A 24,091-nucleotide genomic window follows, 5' to 3' on the forward strand; every position below is an offset into this window, starting at 1 on the left:
AGACATCTCCCAGAGTCCTCTCACTGTAATATTTATTTCTGAAAGAAATAGCAGTTGACTCTTGAACAACACAAGTTTGAACTGCAAGGGTCCACTTTTAAGTGGCAGTTCAAACACTTGTTGTTAAAGGATAAACTGTAGTTTCAATTTGTCATTGGTAAACCATAGGGAGGACTGGCTAAAGTTTTGTATAGATTTTCAACTCTATGGGTGGTTGGCATCCCTAATTCCCCAGTTGTTCAAGGGTTACAACCCTAAACATGGATTGAAGTCATTATCAAGAAGAGGAAAAGAAATGTCCTAACACATATAGATAGGAGGATATATGAGTGTAGTTAGTAAGCATTTTGGTTTCCTGAAAAATAATAAAACTTGTTTTGACAAACAAGTCTGCAATATAAGGTGTAAACAAATTACTTGATAAAATTATATTTTTAATAGTCTGTGGTTGAGCTAAAACACTTGATTTCATAAAACTTTTTCCTTTGAATTTCCTTACTATTTGAGTAATAACTATTTCATAGTATTATGATTTCCCCCTTGTATTATAGATATATATATATCTTATTAATAAATAATTGTGGTTATTTAAAAATAGGATAAAAATAGTTTTTCTTTCACTTTAATTATTATTTTTTTGAAATGACTACTTAGTCATTAAGACATCATGACCTTTTTATTTATTTTTTTCACAGACACAGAGAGAGAGTGAGAGAGGGACAGACAGGAAGGGAGAGAGATGAGAAGCATCAATTCATAGTTGTGGTACCTTAGTTATTCATTGATTGCTTTCTCATATGTGCCTTGACGAGGGCGGAGGTGGGGGCTACAGCAGAGTGAGTGACCCCTTGCTCAAGCCAGCAACCTTGGGCTCAAGCCAGTGACCTTGGGCTTCAAGCCAGAGACCTTTGAGCTCAAGCTAGTGACCATGGGGACACGTCTATGATCCCACACTCAAGCCAGCGACCTGTGCTTAAGCCAGTGAGCCCATGCTCAAGCCGGATAAAGCCACACTCAAGCAGGCGACCTTAGGGTTTTGACCTGGGTCATCTGTATGTCCCAGTCCGATGCTCTATCCACTGTGCCACCATCTGGTCAGGCCAAGGTTGCTAGTTTAAGCAAAGTGTCACATGCTCTGCTGTAGCCCGTCGGTCAAGGCACATGTGAGAAAGCAATCAATGAACAACTAAGGTGCCAACTATGAGGTAATGCTTCTCGTCTCTCTCCCTTCCTATCTGTCCCTGTCTCTCGCGTGCATGCTAATATATAAATAAATAAATAAACGGACTGTTAGGTATTTCTTTAGGTCTAGTAGCAGCAGAAAAATTTACTGAGACCAAGGGTACCCTGAATAAGAAAATTTAGAGACCTGGCTTTACCTGAGTACCCAGCATATATATGGTAGTTTCTAGGAAATGTTAGGCAGTATAATAAGTATAAATGATATACATGTTTCTGTGAGCTGATGTACATATTTCCTTTCACTGGCATCAAAGTATAAAATCCAGAGAGGAGACACCTTAGGGTAAGCAAAGAATCCAAAGGGAATAAAAAATTTTTTGTTTTTGATCAACAATGTCAGATTCTGCTACACACTTTAACAAATCCCTTAGAAAGGAGCTTGATTAAAATTTTGCCACTTGATAACATTTCTTCTACAGGATAATCTGATGATTGGAATGTCATCGAGAGGCCACCCTTATATCTTCCTTATAAGATGAGTCTCAAATCACATCAGTACTATAGTATTCTAAACATTGATGATGTCAACGTTTACCAGAATAGCAAGTAATCAAGAAATATTTATTAAAATGAGACATTTTTGCCTTGTACTATAGGAGTTTGGTCTGAGTACCTGACATAGCTACTGAGAATACCAGGTCTGTCATGGTGATATGAATCAGAGACTAGAGAGGTTTGAGAGGGGATATATCATTTAGAAACTATAATAACATCTTTTAATATTTTGGCACTTTAAAGTTTGTAAAACCCTTTCACATATATAATCTTATTTGACTCTCATTTTAACTCTAGTGATGTCATCACAGCAGGAATTATTACCCCATTCTGAAAACGTATAAACAATCTTAGAGAGGATGAGATTTCTCTAAGATCACCCACTGATTGTGACATCTAGGTAAATAAGTATATATTGGTGACAGGGATTGTAGAACAGTGGCTTAGGATACAAACTATGGAACCAGTCAGATCTGGGATTAAATTCTCACTCTGCCACTTAACAGCTGGATGTCTAGTTTCTCCCATCTGTAAAGAGGAGCTCTAAGATCAGTTGGAAGAACGTATGTATAGCTCTTAACACTGTAAGTGCCTGGCACATAGAAAACGGACAATCTATTTACACGCGGGTGTGTCTATATTTTACTAGACACCAGGATGTTTTGAGAAAATTAGTTCAGTCTCCATAGTCATTTGGGAAAACTGAGGGAATCACTAAATCCAGAAGAAAATTCCTCATGGCCGATTCATATCTGTTTTATTTTAAGCCAAAGAGAATGATCTGGAGTCTTCTTTCCAGATTGTGAACTATAAACCACTTAGGCCATTCTGGACCCTTTGAACTTGAGCACCTCAAAGTGCCACCCCAGATGCCTCACTACTATGTGCTCAAAAAACATTTCAAAGAACCAGCCACCCAGCAAGTCTATTAGATGCCAGGCCCTGTTCCCTGGGCTTAGATGCTGAGATGTCACCCATTCTCCAGAACTCAAGTCCTAGAACTCTTGTGCATCAGCATCATTTGGAGGTTTTAAAAATCATCGATATTCAGGCTCTACCCAAGAGACTCAGATTCATTTAGTCTAGAACAGATTCTCCATGTTTAGCATATATCAGAATCACCAAGAGGGCTTGTTAAGACATATTTCTGGGCTCCAACCCTAGAGTTTCTGGTCAGTAGTTCCAAGGTGGGGTCTGAGGATGTACACTTCAGGTGAGATTCATTTTAGGTGGCTTTGCACTTCAAGTGTTGCTGCTGGTCTCACACTGTGAAAACATCTGAATAGGTTATGGTGCCCTAACAGCCTAACAAAATTAATCCATCACCTACCTCTGAATGATACGAGGATCAGTTATATTAGTAAGTTCCTGAGAAATCTACTTTCCTTCTGTAAACTGACATTAAATCACTATCAAAACAATGCTTGGAGTTATGTTATTCTTTACTAAAATTCTAGACAGTTTTATCCATGCTGAGACAATGAACCATCCCTGGATAAAGGCATAGCTTCCCTTCACCATTTGTTTTTAGCAATGCTGCATCCTAGATGCCTGAGCTTCTGCAATTCCTCCCCATTTAGATCTGTAGGAAAGTCATTGTGGTTGTGAATGGTATAAAATAAAGTCCTTATTTTTAATACCTCTTCCCAGGAAGATTTAGGTTTAGACCGAGCAGCCTGTGGTTAAAGTTAAAAGGTACTAAGTCTGAGAGGTTTATCAGCCAGAGGGAAGGGTGAGGAAGAAGCAGGGCTTTTTAGTTGAAGGCCACACCTGAGAATTGTTCACAGCAAGTGCAGGAACAGTCAAGCGTAAAGGGTATCTCCCCAGAGCTTTCTGAAGTTTGGCTTATGGGGGAGGGGGGGCAGATGAAGTCAGTGGCGGTCAGGAGACCACTGCTGATCTCTAGACTAGATTGGCTGTCAACCTTATCTATTGGGATGTAAAAGGCTTATTCCTATAGCTGCCCAATTCTCTTATAGTTGGGATCCTATAGGATGAAGGTCTTCTACAGTACATGAGAAGAGCCAGGGAGAGGGTCTAATACAGGATCAAGACTTTCAGTTTCTTCCGCATCAGTGCAAACAGAGGCTTAAAAATGTGCTCTGGACCAAAATCTCTGGTAAATATAGGCTCACAACACAAGCTCTTGTATGTGGGTAAAGATGAGTGAATGCTGCAGCTGTAACAACTAATTAGGTAATACATGTTTAGAAGAAAGGCAGATTCTGTTTTAGAGACTTGCAGGGCACTTAGAATGTACTTGACACATACAATGTACCAAGATAAAAATAGATACACTTTTGTCATTGAGCTACAAAATTCACTTCAGGCATAAATGCCCAAAACTCTCTCTCCCCACCTAATTCTCCATTCACTGCTCAGATTTAATCAATATAGACTAATTATGTTTATTCTTAAACAAGTATTGTCTTTATCTATGACCCTGAAAAAGAACAAAACATTCTCTTTGGTAGCAAGTAAAAGAAAGAACATCAGAAGCTTACAGGTACATTTTCCATTACTTGATTCTTATCTCTTTCAGCTTACCTGGTGTTGCCTCTCACAGCTGTATTCAATCAGTGCTCGGAGCCAGGAAATGCTCTGCTCACCTCTCCTTCTCCATAAGAGAAACTCTTCACTGTCGCCTTCTTTTTTCAAATAAACACTCAGCAGGCCAGTCCCTGCTCCATACATGTGGTAGAAAAAGGTCAGGCAGTGTTTTCCGCTGACTCCTCGCAGAGGCCCAGACAAGAGGCGTGCTTTCTGTCCATACACCATGTGGGAGGCCTCGATGTACATGTAGTAGCCTTGAGAACAATGCAAAACCAGGTATTGTTAAAAAGGACATAAACTATATTCTCTTCTCTCTCTTTGGAGTAATGTTCCTGGAAACAAATTAGAGTAAATGGATGACTTGACTGTCGTACTGACAAAGGATATTACCTGCAGGAATATGCTGTGAAAACATGCAGAGTTAGGATTACAATTAGATACAGTAAGGCCGTGGTCCCCAACCCCTGGGCCGCGGACCAGTACTAGTCCATGGGCCATTTGGTACTGGTCCGCAGAGAAAGAATAAATAGCTTACATTATTTCCGTTTTATTTATATTTAAATCCGAACAATGTTTTATTTTTAAAAAATGACCAGATTCCCTCAGTTACATCTGTCTAAGACAGGGGTCCCCAAACTTTTTACACAGGGGGCCAGTTCACTGTCCCTCAGACCGTTGGAAGGCCGGACTATAAAAAAAACTATGAACAAATTCCTATGCACACTGCACATATCTTATTTTAAAGTAAAAAAACAAAACGGGAACAAATACAATATTTAAAATAAAGAACAAGTAAATTTAAATCAACAAACTGACCAATATTTCAACGGGAACTATGCTCCTCTCACTGACCACCAATGAAAGAGAAGCCCTTCCAGAAGTGCGGCAGGGGCCGGATAAATGGCCTCAGGGGGCCACATGGTGGCCCGCGGGCCGTAGTTTGGGGACCCCTGGTCTAAGACTCACTCTTGAGGCTTGTCTCGGTCACATGATACATTTATCCATCCCACCCTAAAGGCCGGTCCGTGAAAATATTTTGTGACATTAAACCAGTCCGTGGCCCAAAAAAGGTTGGGGACCACTGCAGTAAGGCACGCTGGGGCAAAAGCCCTGAGTGGATGAGAGTCCAGGGGCCTCTCTGACCTTGTACTAGAAACCGTATGCGCTGGAAACAGCAAAACAGCTGGATAAGATTTAGTAACAGAAAATGTTTAGGCTCTCAGAACAGAGATTAGAAGTCAGCATGTTCCTTACCCTTTTCTTCACTCCCTGAGAACTTCTGTCTGCTTCCTTGAGTTATTTGCACTAGCTAATAAATATCTGAGTAAGTATGGAGATGGGGCTTCAGTCTTTCGGTCTGACGACCGGGGCTGTTGCCTCCCCTCAGCCCTTGGAGCATGTCATCTGGTCTCCGAGTAGTTCATTGTCGCCGTGACAAGTGGTGCCTCACGTGAGGAACAGGAACCAAACAATAGGTTTGCTACTCTGAGTAGTTCATTGTTGCTGTGACAATTACCATTTTGGATAATATGTATAATCTAAGGAGAATAAATATGCTACAAAATTTAAACCATGAAAATATTTTTTCATTTAATAATTTATAATTCAGTTTAATATACAGGAAGTAATTATACTGATGTGGCAATTAACATATCAGAATTTATTTTACTAATTCATGGACAATAATTTCAAGCTTCTAGACACTGATTTAGGGGAGACAGAATAGACTTTTTTAATCAGGACAATCTGGGTTCAGGTCTTCACTGTAACATTTGTTGTCTCTGTGATCCTGGTGCAATGAATTATCCTCTCTGAACCTATATTCATCATTTAAAAATAAGGGTTAATAATACCTGTGCTACAAAGTCATAAGAGTTAAATAACATGTGTGACTGCATACCCAAATATTAATTTCCTGTCCTGACATCTTCCCTGAAATATTTTGTGACACTTCTTTCAGTCTTAAAAACATATTTATATAACATTTAATATAATTATATATGTATACCATATACTATATACAGCTAGTGCTCGACTTACGACCACGATTGGTTTTGACAGACCAGTCGTAACATGATTTGGTCGTAAGTTGTGTAGGCTATATGTACAGTACTGTGAAATGATGTTATAAAAATCCTTAAGTCATGCCTGACCAGGCGGTGGCGCAGTGGATAGAGCGTCGGACTGGGATGCAGAGGACCCAGGTTCGAGACCCTGAGGTCGCCAGCTTGAGCGCGGGCTCATCTGGTTTGAGCAAAAGCCCACCAGCTTAAACCCAAGGTCGCTGGCTCCAGCAAGGGGTTACTCAGTCTGCTGAAGGCCCACGGTCAAGGCACATATGAGAAAGCAATCAATGAACAACTAAGGTGTTGCAATGCGCAATGAAAAACTAATGATTGATGCTTCTCATCTCTCTCCATTCCTGGCTGTCCGTCCCTGTCTATCCCTCTCTCTGACTCACTCTCAGTCTCTGTAAAAAACAACAACAAAAAAAAACTTTAAGTCATATTTTATCATACTTTTCTTTCATTATTGTTATATATCATAATTTTCTTTGTTCATTTTATGCCATTTGTATAATCTCTACACCATTTTGTTTCTTATTTTTACATTCGTCAGGTTTAAATAAAACACCACATTACCAGTATAACTGGTTTAATATTTGCAAAGACAATTTCCTCTTGGTAGACATCTTGGGAGAGGTTTGATGAAAAATATCCAAGACACAAAACACATTGCTGTACCAAGTCTGGGATAACAGTTGAAATGGTGCATGCAGAGATGGTAGTGCTGCCGGAAGCTGGTTCGCACTGTCCTACGCCCAGCTGGGCAAAGCTTGCGCTGCCAGACGCGGAGCAGTCGGGGCTAGCGATTGTGGTCGTAAAGTCGAATGGCCATAAGTTGCATAGGTCATAAGTTGATCAATATTTGTATGTTAATTATATAGTACTTTGTTTCCATTTTACTTTCCTAACTTTAGTTTTCTGGGGTTGTTTTTTTTTCAGAGAGAGAAAGGGGAGGAAAGAGAGAGAGAGAGTAGAAGGGAGAAAGAGAGAGAGAAGCATCAACTCATTGCTTTACTTTAGTTGTGTATCCATTGATTGCTTCTCATTATGCCTTGACCAGGGATCAACCAGGGACATTGAGCTTGAGCTGGTGACCCTGGGCTAGAGCTGGCAACCCTGGGTTTGAGCTGGCAACCTCCGTGCACTCTGAGTCCACACTCTATCCACTGCACTACTACCGGTTGGGCCTAACTTTAGTTTGTTTTTTAATTTGCTGGTTTCAGGCAGAAGCAAGATTAGTCTGCATATAAAAAAAGGTAGCTTATGAGACCTTGTTTAGTAGGTCCAAACTACTCCACATTAGTAGTTAGAAATGGGCCATGATGGAAGTATTGACACCACAGCAATAGGACATACCTATAAATCAGCCCTCCCTACCCCTAAAATAGAGCTAGTTGATGTTAAATAATCATCAACAAGCCACTGAAATAAGGTAATATATAATAATGATGATTGTTCGGTGAAAAGTTTATATCTCCTTTACCTAAAAATAATACAAATATTTGCATGCATTTCTAAGGTCTTCTTAGCCAATGTTGATTTTCTGAAATTCATGATATAAAATAAAATCTTCACATATTGTTATAGCTGTTATTATTTTATGCAGATATTAATGGCCAAATTGAGGGGAAAAAAGAGATTCAAATAATGCATGTAAATAAAATAGTTGGTAGGTATCTTTCTTAACTTTATTCAGTTTTTTTTTTTTTTTTTTTAGAGAGATAGAGAAGGGAGAGGAGCAGGAAGCATCAACTTTCATATGTGCCTTGGCCAGGCAAGCCCAGGGTTTCGAACCGGCGACCTCAGTGTTCCCAGGTTGACACTTTATCCACTGTGCCACCACAGGTCTCACAGTATCTTTCTTTATAGTTAAAGTTTAATCAACGAACTCTAGTCATTTCCCAAAATGCAGTACTCTAGATACACCAACCAGAATTCATCAGAAGCTCCATATGCTCCTTCAAGGTACATATTTCCTCTTTCCCTTTCTCTCCTTTCCACAAACATAGACCTGAGAAATCCTAAGCTATTAAAAAGGTTGGAGACACAGCCTGCCCAATTTGGTCTTATACAATTGCGTGTACTGTGCAACACCCTCCCTCAATAAAGTTATCACTTGCAAAACTGAACCATCAGAGACCTGAAATATAGCCTTTATTGTAACCAGTCATCCTCATGATCCGCTTTAAAGTATTAGGAAAAATACTGTCTATGCTTCTGGAGTGCTCACCAATCACATTCTCGTGACAAAAACCAATGGTCAATTTTCAGTCTGCAATTTCTGTGTCATCAGTAACACTGGGCATAGTAGATTACTTCTGTCTCCTAGAAGTACTTTCTTCTCTTGGCTTGAAGGACACTGTACTCTGCTCGTTTTTTTCCCATTTCACTGGTCACTCCTTTGCTAGTTAACTTTTCTTCACTGACCTGTGGACCTGGGGATGCTCCAAGGCCCAGCTTTTGAACTTTTGTATTCTCACTCCTTTGATCTCATCTTGTTTCATGGCTTTAAAGACTACATATGTAGTCTTTTTTTTTTTGTATTTTTCTGAAGTTGGAAACGGGGAAGCAGTCAGACAGACTCCCGCATGCACCCAAACCGGGATCCACCCAGCATGCCCACCAGGGGACAATGCTCTGCCAATCTGGGGTGTTGCTCTGTTGCAACCAGAGCCATTCTAGCGCCTGAGGCAGAGGCCATGGAGCCATCCCCAGCGCCCAGGCCAACCTTGCTCCAATGGAGCTTTGGCTGCAGGAGGGAAAGAGAGAGACAGAGAGGAAGGAGAGGGGGAGGGGTGGAGAAGCAAATGGGCGCTTCTCCTGTGTGCCCTGGCTGGGAATCGAACCCGGGACTCCTGCACGCCAGGCTGACGCTCTACCACTGAGTCAACCAGCCAGGGTCTATAGTCATTTTTTAAATTTAAATTTCCAACTTCTTTGTTGAAATCCAGACTTGTTTATTTAAACTACCTACTGGACATCTTCACTTACTGTTAAATAGACATCTCAAATTGAAAATGTTCAAAACTAAACTCCTCATAGCTTTACCTTAGAACTTACTCCACCCTTTCTAGTTGGCCAGGCTCAAATCTGGTAGTCATGCACCACTCCTTGCCTCCTTTCACTCTCTACACCCAGGCTGTCAGAATTCCTGGTGACTCTACCTTCAAAATATGCCTAGAATCCAGTCATTTTCCTTCTCCCCACTTCTAGTGCTACCTCCTGGCTTGAGCTACTGTCATTTCTCACTTGGATGAATGCAGTACTTCCCTAAGTCTGCCTGTTCTTACCCTTGTTCTCTACAACCTAACTTTAATATAGCATTCATGATGAACCTTCTAAAAACAAAAGCTAAATCTTACCACGCCTCTGTTTCAAACCTTTCATTGACTCAGCATTTCACTCAGACTACAAGCTGAAGGCCTGACAGTTACCTTTAGGGACTTCCACAATAATCTCCTGCCCATTCTCTTACCTCTCTGCTGCCTACTGCCTTCCCCTCCTACTATCTTTCTCCTTACTCTGTGTTGCATGGCTACATTGGTTGGAAATATGGTAGGTATACTACCACCTCAGGGCCCTTGCATGTGCTAATCCCTCTGCCTGGAATGGCTTTCCCCTTATAATCTCATGTGTTACTTTCTCATATCTCAGCTTTTGCTCTGCTATTACAGAAATTTTCTATTAGGCCTATGTTGACTACACTATTTCAAATTGCAATCCCCTCCTCTGGCACTCCTCATTCTCTACACCCAATTTATTGTTTTCCATAGCACTGCATTGCCTCTTGACAGACTATATAACTTCTGATTTTTTATGTTTGTCTGTCTCCTTCCTCTAGAACACAAAGACAGAGATATTTCCTGGTTTACTTCACTGCTATGCTCCCAGGTCCTAGAATAGTGCTGGGAACATAGCAGATACTCAAAAAATAGTTGCAGGAACAAATTAATGCATTTTCTTACACAGCTCTAAGCCACAAACCACTTTTGATCATCTGCAAAGCACACGGCTTTACCAAGGTCACTCAAGTTGTGTGAGAAACTTGGCAATGAGACATACACTTGACCAGGACACTCCAAGGCAAAACTAATAAAAATCTAAGTTTTAATAAAATTGAAATCATATCAAAGCAAATGTTCTCAAACTAGTTCATACCATTTGATTTTTATTTTTTTAACCAAACACACATAAGATAGTCCTTTAATTTTATTACTTTCATTCTCTCACTGGCAAGAAAACTGCTATACGAGATGCGCTGGGGTTTTTGCACTTTCAGCAAAGCAAGAAACTTTTATTGTTCTTTTCTTTAAGATTTTCTAACTTAAACTAGACTAGCTATGAACAAATACAGATATACATAATCCTAATAGAAGCGTATGCTATATTTAGTTTAATTCCATGGAAAATAAGGTCAAAGCATGAAATGATCATGGTTTATCACCTAACTACATACAGAGATATCCCATTCTATTCCATACATAAGTTAGTGGAAGAGTGGATTGAAACTTTCTCTAAATACAAGTTTATTTTCTCCTAAAAAACATTTTCTCCAAAAATAATTCTTAAGGAAATAAGACAAAGAAAAATAACCTTTGTGCCTGACTTTGGGAGTCCTAAGTAAAGGACCTTGGCTAAAGAAGAAACAGTCACCTGGGGGAGGGGAGAAGAAGCTTCCTTTGAAAGATGCTGTCACTGGGAAAGTGGAAAGTGGAGGCTATTGGGCTTGAAACATAGCCTTTTCACAATGAAAAAGCAATCGATCCACCTTGAGTGAAAGATGGCCCAGGAAGTGACTCTCATCTATGATAACAACATGAATCCCAGCCAGAACTGGCCTGAGGTCCTGAAAGAGAGAGGAAAAATTCTAATCACCTGTAGGATTAGCCAATTGAATCCTTTCTTTCGTGAGTACAATGCAGTGACCACTTATCTCCAGATGCATGAAGCACTACCCTGGTAATGCTTTCACATCATGCACCTTTGGGTCAGGTATCTGGCTGATGCCATAACCAAATGTTTCCAGTTCCAGAGATCTTTGTGTTTAGTACTATAAAGCAAGTAGCCACAGCCACCATCACAGCCGCCTGGCCCACACAGGTTCAGGTTTGATTTGGACAGATGGTAATGAAACAATGGAGCCAAGAACTGGTGGGCCATTAGCTTTAATCCTAGCTTGCACCCAGTGGGCAAGAAATACACACAGTGGGAAAAATCTTCCCTTTCCATTCAGGGCTCCCAAAGAAACTGACTTATCCGAGTTTCCTAGAATCAAAGGTTTGTACCTCACTAGCCTTATTCACCTCTGTTCCCCATCTCCTTCTCTCTGCACAAACTCTGCACAAACTGGCTTCTCCTTCAGCATTCCACCATCTTGGCTGCCTGTCCTCTCCTCCACATGGCCTTTCTCTGCTCTTTTCTCTAATGCTAATCTCAGGAACCGAGAGAGAGCAAGCTCCCGGTCTGCCTCCATTTTATAGTGTAGAAATCAAAACCTTTAATCCAATATACAAACAAGGAAGTCTCTGATACAAAGTCACTTATCTGAGGCATAATGAGATTCCTCATGAGAGTGCACCACCCCCACATCATGCAATAGTCAAGGGTGTAGGGAAAAGCTTAGTCTTAAAACTAAGCCTTAGGCTATAATGACCCTGCCTGCTTATAGCCTGTCCCCCACATCCATTGCAAACTATAAGCGAGCAAACATATATATCATATTTACAAACTTATTTGACTAACAAGTACCATGAAATATGAAAGGCATTTCCTATGCTGATTAATCCGTGTAATGGTGTTGCTTTAGGGAGAGCGGTGATGTACAGGGGAATGTAAGTACAACTCCCTTTCTGGGACACTGACACCAGCCTGCTTTTCTTGAGCAATGTTGGCCTTTCCAAAAATCCTTTGGGGATCTAGATTCTTCTTGACGCACATATGTATATTCCATAAGGCAATACCAATTTAGACCAGTCTAGACCAACGTCTATACCTACAAATAACTGTAACATTTCTCAGCTGATCAGAGTTTGACCCTCTGATACATAAACCAATTATTTCTCTTGATTCCAAATATGTTTTTCTTTCTGGCTTGCATGTGACATTTCCTTTCCCCAGAAAAGATCAGAGCTTCATGGAGAGCCAGTCTGCCTCACATGTTTTAAGAAAGCAGTGAAAAACCCTATGTGTTGAAAAGCTTTGCCACATTGCTACTCTAAATGCTGTCTGTCTCAGCAAGCAAAAGCTCAGAATGGAAGCCAAAGAGCCCCAATGCTGAAACTTCAGACCAACTCACATGTTCCTGTGCATGAAGGATTCCAGTCTGTGGAAGGGATTAACTGGAGAAAACAAATCGCTTTCTCTCTGTAGGTCATTGTTTACCATTCAAGACGGGGGTTCCAATGGGTCTACTGGGAACCCATCAGGGTTCCATCTGTTCTTTGCGCAGCAACTGTGATGTGTTGAGACACACACCATATTCATAATTTGGAACAGTGAAGCAGCTGTTTCTTCAGTCTTACAGCCCTCCTTCTCCAGGGCCGGGAAGGAGCTTTGATGGCCTGTGCGAGGCCCTGAGGAATAAACAGCTAGCTGTACTCATTAAGCTGGAAGAGGATTCTAAACAACTAGGGAAAAGAGACATCTTTGGGAATTACAACAGCTAAATGTGTTGCTCAAATTGGTTTTTTTTTGGTCATACATTTAAATGACTTATAAAGCTTGTCCTAAATGAGAAGTTATTGTTTAAAGGGTAGATAGAAAGTTTCACTTTGCGAAAATGAAAAAGTTGTGCAGGTGTAGTAAATCGATGATCCTTGCACAACCATGAGAATGAATTTAATGACACTGAACTATTATACATTTAAAAATGATTACAATGGTAACTTTTATATTACGTGTATTTTACCACAATATTTTAAAAAGCTTGTCATAAAAGCCTTCGCTGTGTAAGTAGGATCTGACAATATCAGAAACAAGTGTGATAAGTTATTGAAAGATTGAAGGGAGATCCAAGATGGCAGTGGAGTAGGTGGGAGCTACACTTAGCTCCTCCCAGGACAAAACTGAAATTACAAATAAATTATAGAACAATTTTCCTAAATAACCAACTGACAGGTAGCTGAAGAGAAGTCTTATAACCAAAGATTTACAGAAGAAGCTACATGGAGACTTTTTTTTTCCAATTAAATTATAGCCTTTGTTAAAGTTATTTTTACAGATTTATGCCTATCTCCTAATAAGAAAAGGTTGTTTTTACTTTAACATGAGCTGTGAAAATTAACATCAGCAATAGGAAGGGTTTCAGTTGAATAGATTTCAGATTTCAAAAATGTGACTGCCTCCTTCATCTCTAGTGAAAAGGGTTGGGTCTACTTCCACGGGTGGCAGCTGAGGTTCTGGAGGGATATTTCAGCTGCGAAGGTTCCCCCTGAGGAAAATGGGGTCTTAATTCCATGCCAAACTCTCAAGCCCAGAGCACCAGAGCTGGAAAGAGGCACCCACATAACATCTGGCTGTGAAAAGCAGTGGGTTTTCTCCACTAAGGAGAGAAGAGAGTCACCAGAGATGTAGACATCATGCAAAATCTTGTTTGCTGTCACTCACCCTGGGCTTTGGCAGAGGGAGGGTGGAGCAGATTAGAGTTGTGTGAGGAGAGTTTCTGTTTTGTGGCACTGGGGACATAGCTGAAGGAACAGCTGCCAGGATCCCTGTGCTGAGTCATTTTTTTTTCATACCACAGACATCATCTTTCTTGGGGGGAGCACTGCCTTCCCTGGGACATCAGCCTGGGGGAAAGCAATAGCCCCACCCTGTGGTCTCCCTTTTATCATACCCTGTAGAGCAGGGTTTGGAAACCTTTTTGGCTGAGACAGCCATGAACGCTACATATTTTAAAATGTAATTCCGTGAGAGCCATACAATATGTTTAAGACTAAATACAAGTAAATGTGTGCATTTTATGTAAGACCAACACTTTTAAAAAACAATAAGTCTCTGAATACTTTATAATAACGTTGTTATGCTGTTGCTAACCAATGATGAATAAAGTACTTCTTACCATTAATGCGACTTCTGGTGCTGCATGGTTTTGCTTATGGCTTTGTAGTCTGGTTGATATGTGGTGAGGTTAAGCTTTATGCAGGCATTGAGACTTCCATCTGTTAAACGTGATCGTAGGTTGATCTTAACATTCTTTAGATGTGAGAAAGACTGCTCACATGTATACTTAGAGCCAAACATTGTCAGTACAGCAATACTCACATGCTGCAGTGTGTGGTATGTGACGGGAAGTGCGTTCCAAGTTTTGACAATAAACTGGTCTGTGGGTTGAATTTTTTTCATTTCTTTCCACTTGTGTTTGCTCACTAACTCTGCTTGCTATCGTGCAAGTCTTTCCAAATCTTCATTCAGTGACTTGAACTTATTCACTCACATGTCTGAGGCCTTCAGGTCAGCAGCTTGTAGCTCAAAATCTCTGACGAAGACACCGGGGATGTAACTCAGGTCAGCGCTGTCCACTGCACACTCGTGTGGATGGGTGATGAACTTAAAAAGACCAGTGCACTCACGAAATTCTCCAAAGCACGCTTTGAATGACTGCAGGAGATTAGATGTGAAGCCCGCTAGCTGCTGGAGATCAGGATGTTGAGCAGGGTCACTTGCTGTGCCTGCACCTTTAAACTCTCCCAGTTTTTCAAAGTTGTAGTAAACTACCTGTTTCAATGTCCACGATGAAGAGTTCCAGCTTGTTTTCAAATGCAAACACTGCTTGTTGAAGGGATAAGACTGTATTTCCAACGACTTGCATTTTCACATTGAGCTGGTTCAGATGTTCAGTCATGTCCACGAGATAGTAGAACTTCAGGAGCCACTCAGTGTTAGCTAACTCAGGATGCTTGATGTTTTCATTTCAAGAAAAGTTCGAATTTTGCTCAGACAAGCTGCAAAACGGCTGAGCACCTTCCCTCTTGACAACCAACGCACACTGCTGGGCAGAAGCAGACCAAGATAATTATTCCCAACCTCATCCAGCAGTGTTTTAAACTGGCGATCATTTAAAGCTCGGACAACAATAAAGTTGACCACCCAAATGACCAGGGACATCACCTCACCAAGCTGCTCACCACACATCTGAGCACAAAGTGCCTCCTGATGTAGGATGCAGTGAAAACTTAGGATGGGTCTCTTTTCATGTTCATGAAGAAGCACTACGAATCCTCTGTTTTTCCCCACCATGCACAGAGCACCATCAGTACACACTGAAATAAGTTTATCCATCGGTAGATTTTTTCTTTAGTGAACTCAGTGAAAGACTTGAATAAATCCTCCCCTCTTGTTGTCTCTTTTATAAGCAAAACAGCAAGACTTTCCTCACATAGTATGTCACTGACAGCATACCTTGCAATCACGCTGAACTAGGATAAATGGCTTACGTCTGTTGACTCATCCAAAGCGAGAGAAAAGAATGGTGCTGCATTTATGTCCTTCACTTGAGTTGCCTCAGTTTGATTTGCCATCATGATGGTACGATCTTGAGTAGTTCTTGCCAACAGAGGTATGTCTTTTATTCATTTGATTATCTTGTCTTTATCCGAAAAGTCGTCAAAAAGTTCATTGGCAACATCAAGCATGTATGTTTTGGCATACTCCCAATCTGTGAATGGCTTTCCATTTCTCACAAATGCTAAAGCACCAGCAAAGCTAGCCAAATTCCAGTCACCTTGTTGGGTCCAAACACGGAGTTGCCGCTGACTAGCCTGCACTCTGCACAGTAGTTCTTAACATGCTTTCTTCCTGCTGTCCCCTGCTGGATATTTCGATGCAAATGTAGTATGGCATGTGTCGAAGTGCCGCTTTACATTTGACCATTTCATTGATGCAATTTTATCATTGCATATTAGACACACTGCAGAACCTGCTCTCTCCACAAAGGCGAATTTCTCTGTCCATTTCTGCTAAAAAGTATGATACTCCTCATCTATTTTTCTTTTAGCCATCTTCTTCATCAAAAGGGTTTCTGCAATTAGCTGACTACTTGATTAAAAGAAGGGAAGTTTACTTCCTGACCTCACAACGACCCCTGTATGTTATGCATTATCCAATAAAAATTTGGTGCTGTCCCAGAGGACAGCTGTGATTGGCTCCAGCCACCCACAACCATGAACATGAGTGGTAGGAAATGAATGGATTATAATACATGAGAATGGGCCCTGGCCGGTTGGCTCAGCGTAGAGCGTCGGCCTAGCGTGCGGAGGACCCGGGTTCGATTCCCGGCCAGGGCACACAGGAGAAGCGCCCATTTGCTTCTCCACCCCTCCGCCGCGCTTTCCTCTCTGTCTCTCTCTTCCCCTCCCACAGCCAAGGCTCCACTGGAGCAAAGATGGCCCGGGCGCTGGGGATGGCTCTGTGGCCTCTGCCTCAGGCGCTAGAGTAGCTCTGGTCGCAACATGGCGACGCCCAGGATGGGCAGAGCATCGCCCCCTGGTGGGCAGAGCGTCGCCCCTGGTGGGCGTGCCGGGTGGATCCCGGTCGGGCGCATGCGGGAGTCTGTCTGACTGTCTCTCCCTGTTTCCAGCTTCAGAAAAATGAAAAAAAAAAAAAAAAATACATGAGAATGTTTTACATATATATATATATATACATATTGTATTTTTCTGAAGCTGGAAACGGGGAGGCAGTCACACAGACTCCCGCATGCGCCTGACCGGGATCCACCCGGCACGCCCACCAGGGGACAATGCTCTGCCCATTCGGGGCATCGCTCTGTCGCAACCAGAGCCACTCTAGCACCTGGGGCAGAGGCCAAGGAGCCATCCCCAGCGCCCGGGCCATCTTTGCTCCAATGGAGCCTCGGCTGCGAGAGGGGAAGAGAGAGACAGAGAGGAAGGAGAGGGGGAGGGGTGGAGAAGCAGATGGGCGCTTCTCCTGTGTGCCCTGGCCGGGAATTGAACCCGGGACTTCCGCACGCCAGGCTGACGCTCTACCACTGAGCCAACCGGCCAGGGTCTATGTTTTATATTTTTAACATTATTTTTTCTTATTAAAGATTTGTCTGCGAGCCAGATGCAGCCATCAAAAAAGCCACATCTGTCTCGTGAGCCATAGGTTTCCCAACCCCTGCTATAGAGTATAGCCAGAGGCTCTTTCAGTATCTGTGCTAGTGGATCTCAGGGTGCTTTGGGACTTTTGCTGACTTGCTCCTGACCTCAGTGCTGGTAAAAGCCAGCCTTGGTGTGCAGCTTGGTCCTTCTTGCACCTAGGCAGGCCCAGCAGAGGTAGCAACAAACTGTTCCCAAGTTCCAAATAGGTTGCTGAGGGCCAGTCACTGGCAGCACCTTATATTGGCCTGTACCAGAGTTCCTCCCACGGGGCCCAGAATTAACACACCCAGTGGCCAGCTTCAGACAACATCTGAGCAGGATCAGTGAACTTCACAAGCAGCATATCCAAAGGGAGATCTTGGCAGGCACCAAACCCTGCTGAGGCAAATTCTTCTTCATGGGGTCAACACCCACATAGCAGCTTGCATGTGTGGTTGGGGTTAAGCCTCACAGTCAGCCAGTATGGGGTCAATCCCATGCATGAATGGACTATTAGTAATCAAGCCTCAATTATAACAAGAAGGCCCATATAGTCTACACAAGAGACATTCCTAGAGCACCCTGCACAGGTGATCAAGGAGATTGCACCTCTGGACCCCCAGGGCACCAAATATATAAGGCCACTTCAGAAAGATTGGGAGTCACAGAGATCTGTCAAATATGTAGAAACAAACACAAAGAGGTGGCCAAAATAGGGAGACAGAGAAACATGCCTCAAATAAAAAACCAGGAAAATATCCAGAAAAAGATCTAGATGAAATGGAAGCAATTTATCAGATATAGAGTTCAAAGTATGGTTATAAAGATGTTCAAAGAACATAGTGAGAACTATAACAGCATGAAAAAGGACATAAGAACCATAAAAAAGGGCTAGTCAGAAATGAAGAATACAGTATATGACATAAAGAATAAACTGCAAGGAATAAACAGTACATTGGATGAAGCAGAGGATTGAATATGTGATTTGAAAAACAAAGTAAAAAAATTAAAACCCAATTAGAGCAGCAAAAAGAAAAAAGAATTAGAAAGAATGAGGATAGTTTAAGGGACATTAGGGACAACATGAAGTTGTCTGCATCAGGAGAAGAAGGTGAGCAAGGGATAGAGAAACTATTTGAAGAAATGATGATTGAAAACTTCCAAGGCCCTGGCTGGTTGGCTCTGTGGTAGAGGGTGTGGAACTCCTGGGTTTGATTCCTGGTCAGGACACACAAGAGAGGTGCCCATCTTCTCCCCCCCCATCCCTCTTCTCTTTCTCTCTCTCTCTCTCTTCCTCATCTGTAGCCATGGCTCGATTGATTTAAGCATGCCAACCCTGGGTACTGTGGATGGTTTTGTGAAGCCTCCACCTCAGATGCTAAAAATAGCTCAGTTGCGAGTGGCCCCAGATGGGCAGAGCATCGGCCCCAGATGGGGGTTGCTGGGTAATCCCAGTCGGGGCACATGTGGGAGTCTATCTCTGTATCTCCCCTACTCTCACTTAAAAAAAAAGAGAGAAATAAAAGGAAAGTAACAAAAATTCCCTAACATGGTGAAGAAAAAAGATACTCGAGTCTTAGAAAATGTAGAAAGTCTCAAACAAGATGGACTGAGAGAGTAATGGTGCGGTAGGAAGCGATACCGATAAATCTCCCCCAAAACTCAACAAGATCTTCAACCAGAAACAGAAAAACTATCCTTGGAGCCTCCAGATGTTTTGCAATACACCCGAAGGTATGGTCGAGCAAAAAATTGGCTAAATATATAATCAAACCCCGAAGAAAATAGGGAGTAAGAAATGCTCTGCCTTCCTCACTAACTTAAATAGGGCTGCTTTCACTGGGAACTGAGAATATAGAAACTAAGGCGGGCAAAGGGGGTGAATAGATCCAGGCCATGGCACAAACGGCCAAACCAGGCTGTGGCATGAAGATCGAAGTCGAGGAAAAACTGTGCCTGTGGCAACCCAGTCAATACAAGCTAACACTCGCACCAAACCCAGACAAAGAAAGACAAGTGGGGCAGCCATTTTTCCCCAATCTCCTGGTTGGCGCACGCAAATAGTGGGCAAGAGATTCCTTTGAAAGCCCCGGGAGTGGGCGCCTGTGTTATCCCACAGAGAGGCAGAGTAAGATGGACTGAAAAAGGCACACACCAAGATACATCATAATTAAAATGGCAAATGTTAAAGACAAAGAAATAATCTTAAAAACAACAAGAGAAATACAGTTACCTATAAGGGAACTCTCATCAGACTGATTTTGCAACAGGAACATTTCAGTCCAGAAGGGACTGGCATGAAATATTTAAAGTGATGAAAAACAAGGACCTACAATCAAGACTACTTTACCCAGCAAGGCTATTACTTATTTTTTCCCCTTTAAGTTGAAAGAGAAATAAAAAGCTTTCCAGACAAGAAAAAGCTAAAGGAGTTTGTTACCATTAAACCACTATTACAAGAAATGTCAAAGGGACTGGAAGAAAGAAGAGAGAAGAAAAAAGAAGAAGAAAGAAGAAGAACAAGAAGAAGGAAGAAGAACAAGAACAAGAAGGAAGAAGAAGAAGAAGAAGAAGAAGAAGAAGAAGAAGAAAAAGAAGAAGAAACACAATAGAAGAACATAGCTAAAAGAATAAAATGGCAGTAAATATATATCTATCAATAATATCTATCAATAATTCATGTAAATGGTTTAAATGTTCCAATCAAAAGACATAGGGTAACTGAATGAATAAAAAACCAAACATGACCCATATATATGCTGTCTATAAGAGACCTACCTCAGAAAAAAAGATACCCACAGATTAAAAGAGATGGAAAATGTTATTTCATGTAAATAAAATGGGGAAAAAGCTGGAACAGCAATACTTATATCTGACAAAATAGACTTTAAAACAAAGGCTATAATAAAAGACAAAAAAGGATACAACATATGATAAAGGGAGCAATCCAAAAAGAGGATATAACCCCTGTAAACATTTATGCACACAACATAGGAACACCTAAACATGAAAAGCCAAACTTGATAGACATACAGGGAAAGATTGACAGAAATACAGACATAGTAGGGGATTTGAACACCCCATTGACATACATGGATAGATATTCTAGACAGAAAAAGGAAATGGTGGCTTTATATGACACACTAGATCAGGTAGATTTAATTGATATGTTCGGAGCATTTTATCCCAAAGTATAAGAACATACATTCTTTTCAAGTGTACATGGACCATTTTCTAGGATGGACCATATGTTAGTATATAAAACAAGAGTCAATAAATTTAAGAAGACTGAAATTATATCAAGCATCTTCTATCACCTTAATGGTATAAAAATAAAAATCAATCACAAGAAAAAAACCCTGTAAAACACACAAAGACATGATGGATAAATAACATGTTACTAAACAATAACTAAATAGGTTAACAATAATATCAAGGAAGAAATCAAAAGATACCTTGAAACAAATGAAAATGAGAACACAACAACCCATAATCTATGAGGCACAGCAAAAACCGTTCTAAGAAGGAAATTCGTAGCATTACAGGTCTATCTCAAGAAGCAAGAAAAATCTCTACTAAACAATCTAACTTTACACTTAAAGGTACTTGAAATAGAATAAAAAACAAAACCCAAAGTGAGTAGAAGGAAGAAAATAATAAAATCAGTAGAAATACAATACAAAATAAAAGAACAATGCAAAAGATCAATAAAACCAAGAGCTGGTTCTTTGTAAAGATAAACAAGTTTGACAAACATTTAACCAAACACATCAATAAAAAAAGAGAGAAGGCCTGACAAGGTGGTGGTGCAGTGGATATAACGTCGGACTGGGATATGGAGGACCCAGGTTCAAGACCCTGAGGTCACCAGCTTGAGTGCGGGCTCATCTGGTTTGAGCAAAGCTCACCAGCTTGGACCCAAGATCACTGGCTCGAGCAAGGGGTTACTCAGTCTGCTGTAGCCCCATGGTCAGGGCACATATGAGAAAGCAATCAATGAACAACTAAGGTGTCGCAATGCGCAATGAAAAACTAATGATTGATGCTTCTCATCTCTTGTTCCTGTCTGTCTGTCCCTGTCTATCCCTCTCTCTGACTTTCTGTCTCTGTAAGAAAAAAAAAAGATTTTCAAACTAAAAAAGTAGGTTATTAGAAAATATCCAAGATAAAGAATAGAGAGTAAAGAGAAATAAAATATTTATAACAGAGCATAAAGAATATATAATACAAAATGACTCTCTGTCTCTCTCTCCTCTCTCTCTCCCTCTCTGTCTCTCTCTCTCCATTTCTCTCTCCTCTCTAAAATGAATAAATAAAATAAAAAAAAAAGATTTATAAAAAAAAAAAGCCTGACCTGTGGTGGCGCAGTGGATAAAGTGTCGACCTGGAAATGCTGAGGTTGCCGGTTCGAAACCCTGGGCTTGCCTGGTCAAGGCACATATGGGAGTTGATGCTTCCAGCTCCTCCCCACCTTCTCTCTCTGTCTCTCTCTCCTCTCTCTCTCCCTCTCTGTCTCTCTCTCTCTCCATTTCTCTCTCCTCTCTAAAATGAATAAATAAAATAAAAAAAAAAGATTTATAATACAAAATGAAACCTTCTAATGTGTGTATAATTGAAATCACAGGAAGAGAGTAGATAGAATAAGGCAGAAGCAATATTTGATAAGATAAAGGTCAAAGACTTTTGAAAACTGATGAAAGACCTCAACCTAAAAATTAAGGATATTTAATGAACCCCAAACAGAATAAATATAAAGAAAACTACACATATTTATGTCATTCTAAAACGCTAAGGACCAAACAAACATAAAGAGAAAATATGAAAAACATCCAGAGAATGTAAGTACACTTTTCAAAAAGAAACTGAGACAACTGAATCAATAGAAATGATGGAAGCCAGAAGACAACTGAATGATACTTTAAAATGTCTTATTAAAAAATTTGATGATGAATTAGAATTCTATTCTCAGCAATAATACCCTTCAAATGCAGAAGAAAAATACATTCCCAAACAAAAATGAACAGAACTCATCATTAGCAGATTTGCACCAAAAAACCCCCACAAAACCTGCAAATCAACCCAAAACCAACAATAAAACAAAAACTAGATGCAGAAGAAAATATTTATACTTCTGGCAGAAGAAAAACATTTAACATGGAAATGCAGAAAGAAATAAATGGGGGAAATATGTGAATAAATATAAAAAAACACCAACCCAGTAATATTTTCTGGGGTTTAAAAAATGTCGAAATAAAATGAAAGACAAATAATATATAATAGTAACCTTTAAAAGAATAAGACCAGTAAATACTATAAAAATAGGCTAGTAGAGGAGAAATTAGAATAATAAGAAAGTAAATATAAGTCAGTATCAGTAATTACATTAAATATTAATGATCCAAATACCTTAATTAAAAGACAATATTGTGGGACTGAATAAAATATAAAACTCAATTGTTGTCACATGCAAGAGCCATCCTAAAAATAGCATACAAAAAGTTTGACAGTTAAAGGATGAAGAAAGAAACAAACACTAATAACACAGAGCTGGGGAAGCAATGCTAGTGTCAGGCAATGTAGATTATAAAATAAAAAGCATTACTAGAGATAAGGGGACATTTCATAATAATAAAATGGCTTATTCACCAGGAAGGTATAATGATTATAAATTTGTATATGCTGATTAACATAGGTCTAAAATAGTATACACAGGCCCTGGCCGGTTGGGTCAGTGGTAGAGCGTTGGCCTCACGTGCAGGAGTCCCGGGTTCGATTCCCGGCCAGGGCACACAGGAGAAGTGCCCATCTACTTCTTCACCCTTCCCTCTCTCCTTCCTCTCTGTCTCTCTCTTCCCCTCCCACAGCCAAGGCTCCATTGGAGCAAGGTTTGCCCAGGCGCTAAGGATGGTTCCATGGCTTCTGCCTCAGGGGCTAGAATGGCTCTGGTTGCAACAGAGCAATGCCCCAGAGGGGCAGAGCATCGCCCCCTGGTGGGCGTGCTGGGTGGATCCCAGTTGGGCGCATGCACGAGTCTGTCTGACTGCCTCCCCGTTTCCAACTTCAAAAAATACAAAAAAATAAAATAAAAGTCGCCCCCCTAAAAAAAAAAAATAGTATACACAAACAAGAATTGATGGAACTACAAGGAGAAACAAATGAATTCACAATAATAATGGGACACTAATATATCTCTCAACTGAACAGATTTTAAAAATCAGTGAAAATATAGAAAATATAAACATGATTATGAGCAGACTAAATCAACATGTATATAGATCACTACACGCAACAACAAAATTATTTTCTAATATACATAAAACATTTGCCTAAATCAACTATATGTTAGTTAGTAAGCATCTCAAGAAATTACAAAGGCGCTCTCCGTCTCTCACTCTCTCCCCCTTCCCTAAGAGCCAAGGGACTTCTTTTGCTGCAATTTGTTTTCTGAGCCCATTTCTTCTATCACTCACTTCTTTCTACCTCTGTGATTTTCTAAGACTTTCTCTTTCAATTAAAAAATAAAAAATTGCAAAGGATTGAAATCCTTAAGGGCATGAACAGATGAGCTTTCTATCTTGTTTCAGCTGTTAGAAAGGGTGGAGCCTGTCTGCCAGTCCATTGTCTACACTGGGCGTCAGTCCTGGCTCCAGGTTA

General features: G+C 40.7%; 1 protein-coding gene and 1 non-coding gene across 2 annotated transcripts in view; one reads left to right on the forward strand and one right to left on the reverse strand.

The window, feature by feature from the left end:
• The window catches only part of MAMDC2 (MAM domain containing 2), a 201,543-nt gene that overhangs the window by 2,612 nt on the left and 174,840 nt on the right, over positions 1-24,091 (reverse strand). Inside the window, exon 12 of the mRNA XM_066368010.1 lies at positions 4,285-4,544. Within this exon, the coding sequence (XP_066224107.1) occupies positions 4,285-4,544 (260 nt within the window). The remainder of the gene's footprint in view (positions 1-4,284; positions 4,545-24,091) is intronic.
• TRNAV-CAC (transfer RNA valine (anticodon CAC)) lies at positions 23,150-23,225 on the forward strand. Its single transcript has one exon. It is a non-coding gene; the product is annotated as a tRNA-Val (tRNA).

The sequence above is a fragment of the Saccopteryx leptura genome, chromosome 2, assembly GCF_036850995.1.
Source record: "Saccopteryx leptura isolate mSacLep1 chromosome 2, mSacLep1_pri_phased_curated, whole genome shotgun sequence".
Taxonomy (NCBI): Eukaryota; Metazoa; Chordata; class Mammalia; order Chiroptera; family Emballonuridae; genus Saccopteryx; species Saccopteryx leptura.